This window comes from Podarcis cretensis (genome assembly GCF_951804945.1).
Source record: "Podarcis cretensis genome assembly, chromosome: 1".
In the NCBI taxonomy this organism is placed as follows: domain Eukaryota; kingdom Metazoa; phylum Chordata; class Lepidosauria; order Squamata; family Lacertidae; genus Podarcis; species Podarcis cretensis.
Window position 1 is genome coordinate 93,806,571 of NC_137170.1, and position 16,470 is coordinate 93,823,040.

At 38.4% G+C, this 16,470-nt stretch overlaps 1 protein-coding gene across 2 annotated transcripts in view; it reads left to right on the forward strand.

Annotated features, from left to right (window-relative positions):
* SLC49A4 (solute carrier family 49 member 4) overlaps positions 1 to 11,477 on the forward strand; it is a 70,604-nt gene extending 59,127 nt beyond the window's left edge. The window contains exons 8-10 of one of the 2 annotated variants that reach the window (XR_013843163.1): positions 1,344 to 1,526; positions 4,345 to 5,026; positions 5,068 to 11,477. Coding sequence is in view for 1 of the 2 variants with exons in the window: in XM_079993925.1 (XP_079850051.1) it covers positions 1,344 to 1,526; positions 4,345 to 4,460 (299 nt within the window). In the remaining variant the exon portion in view is untranslated. Of the gene's footprint in view, positions 1 to 1,343; positions 1,527 to 4,344 lie in introns of both variants that reach the window. The other variant, XM_079993925.1, reaches the window with a different exon arrangement.
* Positions 11,478 to 16,470: the final 4,993 nt, after the last annotated feature.

Sequence of the window (16,470 nt, forward strand, 5' to 3'; positions counted from 1 at the left end):
TTCCTGACTTAATTTACTAAAACATAATGCAAACGTTTGTTTTTTAATTGGTCAATTTTAAAGCAGACAGATGCTTCGAAAGGAACGATGTAATGAAATTATATCCATTTAACAAAATCTACTGCTTATTATTTGTTTTCCAATTAAGTGTCAGTTAAGAAGCAATTTCTGTAGGTGGGAAGAAGAGGTATAGGCATTGTTTCTAACATTATATAAAGCCCAGAGCTGTAGCTGAAAAAATTGGTCCAGGATCCAGTGGGGCATTTAATCACAGCTCCATCTGCAACCAAGCGCTTTGAATGGATACTAGCTTTTTGTTAAATGTTAACCCTCATTTAATCCTCTTTAATGTTCTTCTTTAACCAGGCCTTTGACTGATTGACATCCAGTGCCCTTTTAAAATATGGTGGGAGTGTTATTGGGTTGTTCTTGTTTTTGTTTTTATTATGTATGTGATTTTATGTTGTGATTTTATCTTATAGGCCCTGAGACCTATGGGTATAGGGCAGTATACAAATATAATAATAATAATAATAATAATAATAATAATAATAATAATAATATCTTCATCAATATGATGCACTTTCTCAGTTAAAATTATGAGTACTTCACTCTTGCAACTAAGCATATGATGGCACACATTTTATGATAAAAAGAGGGGGAAATTAAAGCAAGCTTTTGATCAGGTACTAAAGTCCAGTTCAAACACACTCAGCCTTCTGCATGCAATTGAAGCCCCCTCTGTGGACACACTCATGTGAACAATGTAATATGTGACCTGGGCCATTATCCGATACACCTGTAATCTCCTGACAGAGATTGCCAATAGTGACACATTATTTTTTTTGACTGCCATAGTCACAAGAATTGCCTTTGGTAGCTGTGCATGAGGGCACAAAGTGGACCTCTGGTAGCTTAATACATTTTAAAATAATTTAATATTGAGATGACCTAAATAAGAATTCTCATTAACACATCCCTAGAAACAGACTGGATACATCGCATAATTAAGGTGCGGAACTGGTGGGAATACACTCTTAGTTCTAGTTTTTAAGTGCACTAATAGAGTTGTTGTATAAAATGTCTTCAAAATAGTTTGTACTTTAAAAAAAAATGCACTATTGTTATTTCCTGCCACTGGGTTTCCTTTTATTAATGCTGTTTTTATACTGTTTTAAATGCCATGTTGGGTGGTTGTTGTTGTTGTTGTTGTTGTTGTTGTTGTTTTGTATATATTATGGTGTTAATTTTTATGGTAAGCACCTGAGAGAACTTTTTGTTGCTGGGCAGTGTCTAAATAAAATAGGTAAATAATCAAATGTGCTTTTAAAAATCTCTTGCAGCCACCTTGTATACTTCTGGCATCTTGTTTGGCGTCTTCTTGAACAGCAGCGTACCTATTTTCTTTGAACTTTTTGTGGAAACTGTCTACCCTGTTCCAGAAGGGATTACTTGCGGCGTGACCACTTTCCTAAGCAACATGTTCATGGGAGTTCTTTTATTTTTTCTTACTTTCTACAATAAAGGTAAGCAGTATTTAGATGCTTGTGGAGTATCAATTTGTTAGCACAACGTATTTCAGCTGGGAGTTTTATTTTTGGCTTCACCAGGAAGAGGAGCTTCATGGAGATTCTTCTGTTAACACTAATGATGTGTATAAATCCCTTAGCATTTGTAGAAGAATAGGCCTCCCTATGTGTTCGTCTTTATAAGTCTGCCAGTCAAAGATTGAAATCTTCACATAGAATTGTTCCTTTGAAGGCAGGGCAGTGGGATGCCTTTGAGATAAATACTGTGGTGGCTTAAAAAAAAAAGGACGACAAAGAACCACGTAATGTTATGACCATTAATAACATACGTAGCTAGGCAGGCTAAAACAGCGATAAAACTAATCCAATCTCATGCTTCAGGGTCTAATCTGGTTGTTTCGGGGGGTAAGAAGAAGCATGTGGTTTCTTTTTTGTCTTCCAGACCTGGTCTTCTGACCACACTCACAATTTACAGATTGGCAAAAGAGGGGGTATCTCCCCACTTTCCTATTTTCAGACAAGTTTCGGAAGATCGTAAACTGAGGAGGGGAGAGTTGTGGGTTATGTGTCGCTATAGTGCAGGTGAAGGGAAACTCCTTCAGTTCAAGGTCCCTCCATTTTTGACAGATGGGCAGGGCCACCCACATTTCGATCACCAGGCATCATACACCATAATTCTGGTTTCAAGCCAGCGGCAAGCACAATCTAGTCCCGCAACACTAAAAACAGTTGATGGTCACGTGGGCCTGGTTTGTTCAAAATGGCCTGATGGATACCTTCCCAGCGCAGTGCTATAGAGATAAAGGGTTGGCTCAACCTGAAGCCTCTGAGCTTTGCCCCTGTAGAGCACAAAGGGTGTGGAACCATCTGAAGAATGGTTTCCTTCTGAAACGTACCCTCTCATACAACAGAGAAAAAGTCTTTAGCCTAACGTACATCTTCTTGTACATCTCCCATACTTAGGTTGTATGTGTTTGCAGATGTTTGTTGTATGCATGTACTACATGCTGTTGTTTACATGTTCATGTAAAGTGCCCTGTGTGCACATGTAAATAATGAGCCAGGAATGCAATGGCCCTTAGCTATTGGTTGAAAGGATGAATATTTCTGCAACCTCACATATATCAGTCCTTTCCATATTTGATTTTTCTTCAGCTCTTGCTGTTCTTTCACAAGAACTGCCATAGAATCATCCTCACCTACAATGCCATGATTCCTTGGAGGGAGAATAGAATACACACAGATTTTGCTGTTAGTGCCTCCCAGTATACACTTCTACTGGATATGCCAGCAGAGCAGACTTACAACCCACATGATGACTGCTACTGGTGCATTGTAATGCCATAAGTTTAGTTTCTTGCTTTGAATTATTTTTTTTTAAGCGCATTCTTGTTAGCTGACATCATTTTCGCCAGAAAAAATGGCTTTGACATTTGAAAGCCCCATAAAGACGGTTGCCGTCTTTTAAACAAATATATAGACCACTTACGGTTGGATAGTTTCCATGTATTAATTTGGCAGTTTGAGGGAGAGGAGCATAAGGGAATGTGAGGATACTGGAAACTTTAGTGATTTTATTTAGTTGGTGTACATTCTATTCAATGTGGTAAAAGGTAAAGCTTTTGATGGAATCGATAGCAAAAATATTAGTAGTGGGTGATGCCTAATAGAACATAAAGAGATATTTCTGAAGAAGCAGTGCTGTCTATGATATTGAGAGTTTTGCACCTTTAGCCCTGTGAGTTACTGGGATTAAACCAGACCAGTGTTTTTAGGTGGTTTTAGACCTGAGGGTACATTTAGAGTTCTGTAAAAACAGTGAACAAAGTAGGCATTTCTTCAGAAATACACATAATATTGATAGGGAGGTGGCATTTGCATTGTCCTTGCTTACTGATTAACTTTAATAATTAACCATTGGACAGCATTGGTTTGGATTGCATCTTTTGCTGGAGAAATTACATTTGCTTGTCCTGACAAGCCAAATCAGACTGCTGTTGTTGATTAAAAAGATATTCTTTCAATACAAGACTAGGAAGGCAAAAGAATAGCTGATGGGAGTCAAAAGAATTGACTAAATGAACACACTCTGTAGATCTTTAAAAAGCACTCACAGCTCATTCTGGAATGATTTACAGACTCTGGATTTGAAATCCAATTTATAAATATGGTCTCACTGTGCTCAACTTTCCTGACACATAGCTGTATAAGCCTAATTTTCTTGTGAGCATTTGGAATTGTGGTAGGATGCAGAGATGCTCTTAATCTTTCTCCACCACAATGTCTGCAACAGCAAAGGAGTTGTGAAGACCTCATCCCATCATTGTGACTTACTTACCAAGCAAATTAAGATGGCTACAATTTAATTAATTTTGTTTTTTAAATGTTCCATGACAAAGGTTATAATCAAATCATAAATTTTGTCTCATTGTGTTTATTCCCACTGCATCTTCTTAAATCAAAATCTTTGGTGCTTTATAATGCTTTTCGTTTATGTGTAAATAGTTTTGTTTCTGTTAGTTCTCAAGCATAACAACTAAAGACACAGAATAGGCAAGGCTGTCCTGTGTGCCCCAGTTCAGCTGGAAGAAGTCAAGCAGGGGTGCTGGTCTATTTGATCACCCCTGCTCGATTTCTTACAGTGCCCCTTTTTTCAATGAGGACAACAAGATTGCAGAGGTCTTTCTCCGAAGTGTTTGCCTTAACCTAAATTATGATGCTTTTAAAGAATTGGCTGTTTTTTATGATGAAGTAGGACATGCTTGCATCAATATTCAAGACTAATCTTTCTTCTCTTCCCCCCCCCCCCATCCAGAGTTCTCTTGGTTTAACTGGTGCCTGCCAGGCTCCTGTCTGCTAAGTCTTCTGCTCATCCTGTGCTTCAGGGAATCCTACGATAGACTTTATCTCGACGTCATTGTCTCCGTTTGATAGCACAAAACAGAAGGGAGCTCCAGAAAAGGATGGAAGTTAGAACCCTGCTCTGCCTCTTTCCTTTGGAAATCGAAAAGACCAAAGGTCAAAGCTAAAAAAAAACCCAAACAGTTTTAACATTGACCTTTTAACTGAACTTACAAAGTGGTTTTTAAAGTACACTTCCTAATTTCAGATTTTATTATCTTGATAACGATGGTGAGTGTTGTACTTGAATGGGAATTTGAATATTTTTTTAAAAGCACACACTCAGAAGAATGTGCGTTAGGGAGAAGCTATAGTTTATTAACTGTGAGATTTTTATTTAATAAGCTATTTAACTGGGTATACAGATTTTGTGCCAACTCAAGCCATTTACAAGATAGATACAAAATGAATATCTTACTTAGGGTTTAAGGGAGGAACATATTCACCATCACAAAAAAGTCTATTTTTGCAGCCTAAAGAGTCTAGTAAGAATTCTGATGTTCCAATATTTTTCCTGCTTTTTAAACAATATACTATCCCCCATGGTGTAGTATATGAAAAGACAAGTGTCACTTTGATGGCTAAATATTTGCAACGTAGTTAATCAGGGCTGAACAACTTGTTCCCTCACTATGAGTCCTCTAAGCTGTATCAAAATGAGAATAGTAGGTAGATATGAATTTATCCTTCTAGGATTTTAACTAGGGCCAAATATTTAAAATCCATATAAATGTCTTGACATGCCCCTTGTACACTACATTTATTTTCTAATGAAGCAATTTCTAATGTTTTCTAACCACTCCCCTTCTTGACACATTGAAGGGTCTTCTATCAGTTGGTGCTATATATTCAGTTATGTCTAAAACAATTAATTGCCTTAGTATAGGAATGACATCGGTTGTGAAGGTATCATGGGTCAGTACTACCTTTACTGGGATATTTTTAATTCATTTCTCTATCCAAATACTGCAAGCTGTCCTCCCAATGTTTTATCAAGCTGACTGAACAAAATTTATAGCTTTTCTGGGACAAGTCACGTGTGTTTTCAAGCTAGTTTACAATTTAAAGAGTGCCTATCATGTGTGATTTTGTTTTTAAACAGATATTCAGTGGTGGTACTTTCAGGTAACAAAATTAAATGGCAAATCAAATCGATCCAGATTTTATCTTCTATAGAAAGCTTTCGATCCAGTGGGCAGATCCCACTGGTGGGGGCAGCATTTACCAATTTCTCTTCTCCCTCCCACAGTGTTTCAGCCCAACTCTCTGGAAGACTGAGGGAGGTGGGTGAGGCTGAGGGTGCAGGAGAGCAGGGAATCTCCCTTGTCCACCAGCAGGAGCAAAGTCTGATTCCAACTCAGAGTCTCCAGCCTTGGAACTTTGCATAACGTGGTAGTTGCAGTACTGTGTATCCTGTATTACAAGACCTATTATTTAGTTGGCTTTGTTTTCAAAAGCCAATCTAGCTCCTCCAGTTGGTTTTACAAAGCCTCACGTGCTCATGCTTTGCAAGAAATCTTATGCAAAATACATGTTGCTACCAATCCATTTGAGAGAGGGAATTGTCAACCTGTGTTTACCAAATTGTGGCCAGTATGCTTCTCTACTAACAAATATTTTTAAACACTTTCATGAGCGTTCTTATAGCTCTGTTAATACTGAGTTTTAATCCTGAGCTTGTTCTCTTCCGTTGGTCAGTCGGTCTGTGTGCACGCGCGTAAAATATGTTTGCACATACAAATCTTACGAGTGTATTTTTTAGTAGTAAATTTCCACAGTGTCGAAATTCTAATGATATATTTAGTGCCATTGTCCATTCAAAAAGCAATCTCTTCAAGTAATGACATAGTTTACATAACACAGTTGAGTGACTTTTTTTTTTAAGAGGAGGTAACAAAGCCAACTTGCTCAGGGGCATTTGTGGATTCCACAATCTAATATTATGCTTCAGTGAGAACTTTGAATTTGGATATGTTTCACTCCTTGAAAGAAGTTCCATTCTGCCACTCTTGATTCATTTGGCCACTGTAATTCAGAAATTAAGCAATATTTCTCAGACACATGGCTTTATTCTGTTTGTCCAGTCATTTTATTCTGTGGATAACTGAAATATTTCTTCAGTTTGCATTTAGGATCTTAAATGGAATTATTGGTGTCATTTTATAGCATCAACTTTTTGTTGTTGTTATGGTGCCATTTTGTATTCCATATTGGTTAATAGGATGTGACAGCTTGATGAACTGATCCCTGACAGCTCGTGAAAGACGAAAAACCTTTCTCTTAGAAGTACCTTTCAGCCAAAATATAGCCATTTTAATCTGCAATACAGTGGATGCTCGGGTTGTGAACATGATCCGGGTGGGATGCATGTTCGCAACCTGCAGCAGTGCGTCTGCGCACGTGCAGGTTGCGATTTGGTGCTTCTGCGCATGCGCAAAGTGCGATTTAGCGCATGTGCAACCTCCGAAACCCAGAAGTAACCTGTTCCGGTACTTCCAGGCTTCGGAGCGTCCGTAACCTGAAAAACCGCAAACTGAAGCGTCTGTAACCCGAGCTATGACTGTATAGAAAGATTCTGATTTCCCCTCACTTTACAGGCAGGCTTTTCTGTATTTTTTTCCAAGCAGGCTTCCTCACAGCTCTTGCCACATGATTTTTCTCTTTGGGTACAACACCTACAAGGAGGAACACTTAACACCCTTTCATTGCCCAGTAGGGAACAATCTAGCTTTCATCTAATAGCAATGTCAATTAATACATCCTGGTCCCAGTTACATCAAGGTTGAACCTTCTTTTTGCTAATAAAGTGTTATCCTACTGGGACTGCAGCTGTATACATTTGAAGTACTTTCACAAGAAGCAGATGATGTTTTTTCACATACACATACCCCTCCTGGCTGCCATGTTATTTGTGTGGCATTAGCTAAAATGAGTCCATAGAATCAGGTTAGGTGTTCCCCTTGATTACGCTTTCTTTGTCATCTTCAAGGCATTTCTCACTGTTGGGATTTTAGGGAAATAAATTCTCTGTGTACTCTTAATCTGCTCCCAAGAGGAGTCAAGGCACTTTTTTGTTCCTGATTTTTGTCTTACTTCTCCTGAGCACTTAAAAATGAACTAGAAGATTGGTGCAAGTAGATGTCCTCCCAGTCAGAGGGCAGCTTGGTGGCAACATCGTGACAGTATCCTTTTTTCTTCTTCTTATATTTGTGTTGTTAAAAAGAAATCTCCAACTTGTTGGCTGAGAACTAGAAAATGTGAGTAGGATCTGCTGCTTCATTTCCTGGAGTTGTACTTGGGCCAGTCACTTTTTGAACTTGGTGTCCTCATCTGATGTCTGTGAGATAATACAGGTATAACTTTATTGTCACTGTCTAGGATAAGACAGATCTGTTGTCCCATCTTTTATGTAGTGCAGATCTCCTGCTCAGACAAGGTGGCCGCCTACTCTCACATCTCATATGTAAGGCATACTGGCATAACCTGAAGAGGTGTTATATCCTTGTGTGTGCTGTTGAATGTGTGGGAAACATTTTGATTTTATAAAGATTGAACACACAATGCAAAATGAGCCACCTCCAGGCGTGTGCTTTACTAAAAAGGGAAGTAGATATATAGCCATTAGGTAGAATTAATGAATATGAAGGCTATACATTATACAGTGGCACAAGACAGACTATAAAGGTTCTGATAGCAGAAATTTTGATTTGGTCATTAACCTGCTTTATAATAGTGGTAACTTCTCAAGTTGCTAGGGCAGCAAAAGTGGTTTGGAAAACACTTTTTGGATGTGATGTGGTTGCTTATACTTTTTACTCATCAATTATTTCCCAACATTAAAGTGAAAGTGACATGATTGGCTAGATAGGTACATACAGCAATTGTATAGGAATGGTTAGGGTTATATATAGACTATCATGAAGACACCGAAGAGAAGTTCTTCCATGCAAGTTCTGTTGAAGTGAATAGGAGCAGCACAATCTTATGTTGACCCCCTTCATTCAGTGTAACTTGTACAGGAGAAATTCCCAGTGGACTATATCTTATCTAACCTTGTGCTCCAGGCAGCCTGCACAATATGTTCCCTAATAAATTAGTGAAGTTTTATTATCTGTTAGACATTTGCTTGGTCTCATTCAAATGAGTAGATCTGCCCTTGTTTTTAATGAGTCAGGAATATGAACTCTTCTCAGAGCAGTCTTACATCGATTCTCTCTAAATGTCTAAATATTGAAATGATAATATAATGATTAAATTTAGATCAGTATTTTATCAGTTAACAGTGAAAGGCACTGATTGCCATTCTAATTACATCCCATAGTTTGATGCTAGAGCCACACTTACTTGGGAATTTGGTATCATTCAAACAAATTTAATTTCGAGTAAACGTGTTAAGAATTTACGTGCCAGAGTGTTAAAAATAGGTTCCTGAGAGAATGCACCAAATCTTTTTATCATTGATCATTTCCAGCTTGGGGGAAAAGAATGCCCACCTCTGTCTGTGCTCGGTGACTTGCGTCCTGCCTAGAAGTTCAAACAAGATAAGCATGTGGAATTATTTCCGCATGTGAAATGGAAAATACTGGTCAATGCGGCTGCGTTATGCATGCAGAAACAAATGAATAAGGTCTGTGACATTTAATCACGTAATCAGTTAATCAAAATATTTTGATCAAATGAACACACACACACGGTAATTATAAGTACTGTTGATGACCAATTCCATCATAGAAGTATTTCCAGCCCTTGTGTGAGAGAATGGGGAGTCCCTTTTCTAAGATGATGTGCGCTACCGCACACGTTTTTATTTAGAACTACTGGGTTCTATCCCATGTTGCATGAGCTCTTTCTCTTTGCCCTCTCTACAGGCCACTGTGCCTGCAAAAATCCTCTCCAAAGGGCTGGGAGAACCTGCCCAACATTGAGAGTTGTCCTCTGGGGCTGCAAGGGGTTGCAGGGTGCTGGCGGGGGGAGCAAGGTGTTGAGTGAGATTGCCTTCTGCTTATGCCATGTTGGGTGCAACCCTTAGTTTCTCATATGCAATAATTGTGCAGATTTGACTAATTCTTTAATTATTTGACTAAACCTGAGTTCATTATTGATATTTTAATTGGTGGCAGCCCTATTCTAAGATAAAAATTCCACTCCACCCCCAGATCCAAGATTTTTGCATTAAGAAGCAGCCATACATTATTTCAAATACACTAACATACTTTATTCTAACTGAATTGTGTATTTTTAAAAGAAAATATAGATAAAAACCAATTTTTGTGTGTTATATTTGAATGAATGAAATAAGTAAATAAATAAATAGAAGAAAATGTAGATAATTGCAGTAGGCTATGGTAAAGGGCATGTTAGGAAAGCGTCATGGTCTGGGTTTGTATGAGGAAATCAATGAATCTTTGTTACGGCATGGAAAACACAATTGTATAGTAGAAGTCTGCACTGCCAGCCCTGGAAATGGGCCAAGATCCTCTTTAACCCAGGCAAGAAGACCACTGACTGAAATGAGAAGTACTCTGTACCAAACAATGAATTCAGAAACTTACATAAATTAATAGGCTTTGATGTTGTACGATATATTCCTATCTGTGCTAGTGATTGAGAGGTTCAAGGAGCTGACAATAGACTGCCCTCTAACTCTGGCTTTTGAAATTTCACCCTCCATTGCCAACACTTTTTGAAGCATATCTTCACAACCAGAAAGGCTTGGATTTTATTCTTTTAAAGAAGAAAAGCTTAATTCTTTTTGGCAGTGCCATGTTGAGTGGCTTTTCTGTTCTATGCAATGACAGCATATGCATGGGTCCTTCCTTTGGGTTTCTGAACACGTAGCAGAGTCTTTTTTACATTTTCTGTTTTCCCCCTCCAGTGCAAAGCGACCTAGGAGCCTGAGAGTTTCAGGATCAAACCCCCTCTACAGTTTGCCTTCATTGCACTCCACATTTTTTGTACCGGTTAGGGCACTTTGCATTCTTTCTGTATTTGTATCTGCAATGTGTCAGATATGGGAAGAATTGATGCTAGTGTCAGGATTTCCCAATGTGAGCTGGAGAGGTTTATTGCTATCTCCCATGAGCCTTCAGTTGTCCAACTTGAGATCTTAAAATCCATATTTTTGTTTCATTTGGATATACAGCTGCAGGTTCTGAAACAACACAATCCATTAAATAATGAGAAAGTGTTTGGTAAACTGGGTCACACAGGTGTTGAGGAGTATTGGCTTGAGCTGTGGTGAAATGTCAAAAATACTTTGGTCTGATCTTAGGTTGGTTGTCCTTTGCTTAAGGTTCACGACAAACCTCAATTCAGTAACTCCACATTTAGCTTAACTAATTTTTTACAGCCACTGTTTTCTCATGTCTAAGCTTTTCTTTGAACTCAACTTTTTTATATGCATGTAGTCGTTCACCTGTCAGAATTCTGCATGTTCTGCGATATGCAGTATCCTCACCTTTATGTTTCAGAGAAAGTTTTATATATTAAAATGCATGGATTTTTAATTACATCTCAGGATTTGTTTTAACTAGGCCTGGTGGTGTGAACCTGTAGTAAAAACGATTCCCTTGCATTTGTGGGTATGACTTTTGTAAATCTAACCTGAAATTGTAAAAACAAATACATAGAACATAAAATGATATCATTAGGATTTGTAAGCATTTTGCTTTTTGTAATTTTGTAGAAAAAATGATATTTTTATTTTAGGGCAAGTTCTACTTTTGTATGTAATATGCTGACATGGGGCACAATCTGTCAGAGGCATATCCTGCATTCATCTCATGGAAATAAATTTAGAGGTGTGGTCCTGCCCTATTCCCATTCATTTATTTTACCTTTGGAACTTAAGTAGGACAGGTTTCTCATGGATTGTGTCTGTGATGTCTTTTATTTTTTAATAAAACTTATTTAAAACCCACTGTCTAATGCATCTAGAAACGTAAACTTCACCTATCACTTTGGAGTTCTCTTTAAACTGGAATCTTGCTGTAAGTGTTTGGTGTTAACTTGTGTAATACTTGATACACATTAAAAAGGTTAATTGTAGCTTGTGAGTCATCTTTTGTGCTTGGATGCCATATAATATCCTAGAGCGATGTTAATATTCATTGAGGTATCTGCTGCTGGCTTTGTTGTGGAGGATTCCAACATGGCTTTTTGTCATATGTCTGTTGGCAAGAGATGCAAGCTTAGGAACAGGTTTAACAAGGGATCGTTTTCCAGGTCATTGTACAAATGGCAGCTGCCAGAAGAACTGGACATGCAATTTTTTGGTGTATTGTCAAAACTCAAAAATAAGCTGGGCTTTTCTCAAGACAGTTCCATGAGATGATCTTCCAAATCACAAGCAACAGAATCTTTGTTTCTTGTTTCAGAATTGGCCTCAAATTATCCCATCAAGGGCTGGTTTTTGTGACAAGCTGTGTCTTGTAAACAAAAAAAAGCTACTGTTCTGTTCTTTAATCTATAAGATGATGATTCAGGATTTAGATAAAGCTTGTAAAAACACCTGTCTGTAATTATGGTTTTAATGTGTGTGGGGTTGTTGTTTTTTTTTAAAAAAAGTTTACATGTTTTGTTATATTTATTATGTATTTTCCTCAGAGTATTTGTTTAACCTAGAAAAATGTACAACATTTATGTCTGATATGATGAGTCACAGTCATTTCTGACTTGGAACAAAAAATATCAAGGTGATGCCTCAGATTTCATCTAACACTGATTCTGTTGATGTGAACTTTTTCAAATGGGATGGCTTTAATAGTAACCTGGTAAACTCAGGTAAACTAGGGACGCAGGTGGCGCTGTGAGGGACGCAGGTGGCGCTGTGGGTTAAAGCCTCAGCGCCTAGGGCTTGCCGATCGAAAGGTCGGCGGTTCGAATCCCTGCGGCGGGGTGCGCTCCCGTCGTTCGGTCCCAGCGCCTGCCAACCTAGCAGTTCGAAAGCACCCTCGGGTGCAAGTAGATAAATAGGGACCGCTTACTAGCGGGAAGGTAAACGGCGTTTCCGTGTGCGGCTCTGGCTCTGGCTCTGGCCAGAGCAGCGATGTCACGCTGGCCACGTGACCCGGAAGTGTCTCCGGACAGCGCTGGCCCCTTGCCTCTTAAGTGAGATGGGCGCACAACCCCAGAGTCTGTCAAGACTGGCCCGTACGGGCAGGGGTACCTTTACCTTTACCTTTAAACTCAGGACCTAATCCTGAATTTGGTTTTTATGGACGAAGATAATACATCTTACCTTGTATTCTCAACAGACAAGCTGAAGGCCCAGGTAAGTGTCCCTTGTGCTGTACTGAAGGAAAGATGCTTTGGATAACAAAAACAAAGTTTAGAATTTCTGCTTTTTATATTTTGGTGTGTTTGTTGTGGAAAACTAGAGAAAGGAGGAAACATGTTGCTTCCTAGAGATGTTGTAGTTTTAGTCAGTTGAAGAGTAGATTAGCATTACATTGCAGACCAATTAGCAAAGGATGTGTGAATGTGCTAATTGTGCACAAATGTGCCTTAATACTAAACAATTCCATGTAGAAATTTCCCGCATGTAAAGTGTTAAGGAATCTAGGGGATAAAGCTCAATCTAGTTCACACTAAGTTTGTTTTTACTGATGTGGTGCCTCTCAATTACTTTCTAATCGGATGCATTAAAAAAATAAATTCCCAGAGGCACATTTGTGAATATGAAAACTCTCAAAATTATAGCTTATGATTGACTAGGAATGAGGCATTATGCATGCAGGTGTAGCTGGTTTCAGGTTATTAGAAATCCAATCTATTTTTTATGATATTATGGTGTAATTTTCAGCAGAAGACTGTGATATAAATTTCCAGTTGCACCGGAACATAAACTACAAGTGTCCCTGACTCTTGTCACTTTCCATGGTCTTTAGTTTGATTAATAAAAGGGACGAGAGCGATAACATTTCCCCAATAAGAATCTATGATCATCCCTCAATCAAAATGGGCCCATTTTATAGTGATATGTAACAATGATAAAAAATGTTATTTCAAGACCATTGGGACTAGTCTTTTAGCCTATAAATGTTGATCATATGGCTCTGGTTCTTGAAACAAGTAAATAGCCCATTTTCTTCTTTTGCGTTAAGAGAAGTGTCCTTGGAAATTCAAGTCTATTGGCTTCCTGGTCATATATAGCAAAAGGGTCTAAAGCTGATTTTTAAAAAAAAAACCAAAAAAAAAACAAACCACACAATCAGCCCTGTTTGAAGTTCTAGCATAGTAGAATTCAGGATGTTTGTCTGAAGCCAAAGGTTCAGGGGCACAAAATTACTATGTATTAATGGAATCTTAAAGGCCTTGTTAATTGTCCCCTGCCTTTAAAATAGGGCAGGAAATATAAAGTAGGAGAGGGAAGAGCTGGTAACCCTTCCAGATGTAAAGAAATTCTGATGGTCAAACTTTAGTTTTATATTCATTTGTTTGTATTTCAGGCAAGTGGAACTAGTCACTAAGAGTGCAATGTTCTATCTACATTAGTAAAAATCAGCCCTGTTGAGCTCAGTGAGGCTGTCACAGGTAAGTGTGGATAGGATTATGCTTGAAGGCACTTGTCATGCTGCAGTGGCAAATTATACTTTGGTTGAGTACATACATTTTTTTAAAAAAATGGATGCAGCCAGTAAACATTGGCTAATAAATTAACACACTTCCATAAATTTAGCCTAACCGTTTGATCATACAGAATACACTGATACAGAATTATGTGCCAGTGGATTAATATTAAATAAACCCAAATGAGGCAGCAAGACATAAATTATATTTGCCTCAACTGTTTCAAATTTCTTTTTAAGAGAAGAGATGTAGGTCAGGCATAGGCAAACTTAGCCCTCCAGCTATTTTGGGACTACAATTCCCATCATCCCCGACCACTGGTCCTGTTAGCTAGGGATGATGGGAGTTGTAGCCCCAAAACATTTGGAGGGCCAAGTTTGCCTATGCCTGATGTAGGTGCTTAGAAATAGTTTTTCAATTAGAGGAAGTTGAAAGATATATTAACAGTAGCAAGGGGGGGGAAAGAAATTTTAAGGTTTATGACTGGGGAAGCGATGACTAATCTGAAACAAGAGTTGAATACTTTAATCATGTGAACAAGCCTTGTCCTGCCTCATTGGAGCAAACAGATCTTTGCCTGCACATGCAAATCTGAGGAACAGTTCACATGAGAATGGGGCTGGTTCTGAAGCTGGCAGAGCTGGGTGAACTCATTGGAGCTACTATGCTTAAGAAATAACGAGCTGGTGGGGATTTTCATTCAAAATGTCTTTAACACCTCATGGATAGATTTGTGTGTCCCTGAATAGATGTTTAGTAAGCAAATTCCAAGTTTATTGGTTCCAGTGTTTTATATGGGCTTGGACTTTTGTCTGGCTTGGACTGGGAAAATCTACTCGGTTATAAAGCTTGCTGGGTTCTTTAGTGACTCACTTACTCTCAGGGATAAGCTATCATGGTGGAAGATAGGACCAGCAATGAAGGGAGTTGTTACTTCCATATCCCTCTCCCCTATCCACATGGTTTGCCTTGCTTCTCCTTTTTCAGTGCTATGGTTTAGCAAGCAGGCAACATTCCTGCGGCTTGGGTTCCAACTACTAGTCTGTCCAGGTAGGAGCTACTGTTCCCATAAATATTTTTCTGCACCACCACCTGAAGGGATCATCCTGTTTGGCAAGAACAAAGGCTGAAGTCATAAAACAGCTGCAAGGAAACATTATTTGTCCCTGTAAGTACATTCTGTTTGTATTTTAAAGGTTATACTATAAAATAAGTGTACAGACCTGTCTTCTCACTAAGGTCACCTACTGAGGCCCTCCTGGTTGTTCCACATTCTGCAGAAGCTCAACTTCCCAACCAGAGAGGGGTTTTTTTTGTGGTGCCCACGCTTTGGAATATTCACCCCCCCACACACACACACTGTTGTGCTGGCTACTGATACCAGTCATTTGTCAAACTTTTTAAGTTGAATTTTGTACTGACTGTTAATGGTGTTGGGATTATTTTTATTTTTATTTATTTTAATTGATTTATTTATTGTAAACTGTCTTGATATATGTTTGTAATAGTCTCTGTGTGTGATACTGCTTTCAGCAGACGAAAGCATGGAGTCCCATTTAGATACCAAGTATTTGTACTCTTCAATAAACAGAGGAATTAATGATCAACCTCTGGATTAGGAGATTAGTATCTACAATGAATTGGCAGCATAATGAACTGATGAATTTGAGTTAAGTAAGAGTGAACATGCGATGAATGTTTTCCTTTGGCTTTTTGTATTAGAAACATTAATTTGCGGCAATAGAATTCCTATAAATGTATTACTCTTGGGGGGAAATCAATTAGAATGAATAGTCGGACAGTTAATTGGGGGTTTTTAATGACTAAGTTTTGTTTAGCTGATTGCTAAACATAGTTATGGTTTATTTAAATGCTGATTGTCTAAGTAATGGATTGAAATGTGCCTCCAGTTGATTTAATGAAGTGTGGACTGTTTAATTGACTAGCTTTTGTAGGAATTAATAACTTTTTTCAATGGATTAAGGTATATTAATTTTGTATAGGGTTGTATCCAATGGTTACTTGGGTAGAAGGTCTCCTGTGCAACCAATCTTTCCCTTTCTTTTTTAAAAGTATCTGTCCAGGACAGACAGTGTAGGTTGCTTTACTACCTTTTGTTTCTACAGGGGATAAGTGTCCCGTGTAGTCCTCCTTGGAATCAAAATTATTCTCAGTGGTTATTTCAGACTTACATAGGATGACTTGGATTGCCCCTGCTTACCTAAGACATTTTTTCTTCATGTCTTTTTATCATCATAACTTACTTTGCACTTATTTCCTTACTTTGTATTTCAGACAGGGAATAATTTATCTCCTATCCCACAATAAACCTTAAGGGACAGTTGACAACTGTTCCAGAGGGCGTCTCCCACCCCACCACGTAGAGAGAGGCAAGTCTGTTTTGTACCATTTCTATAATTGGTAGTTTGGGGGCTAATAGCAGCTTCAATAGTAGTTCAATATTTTCATT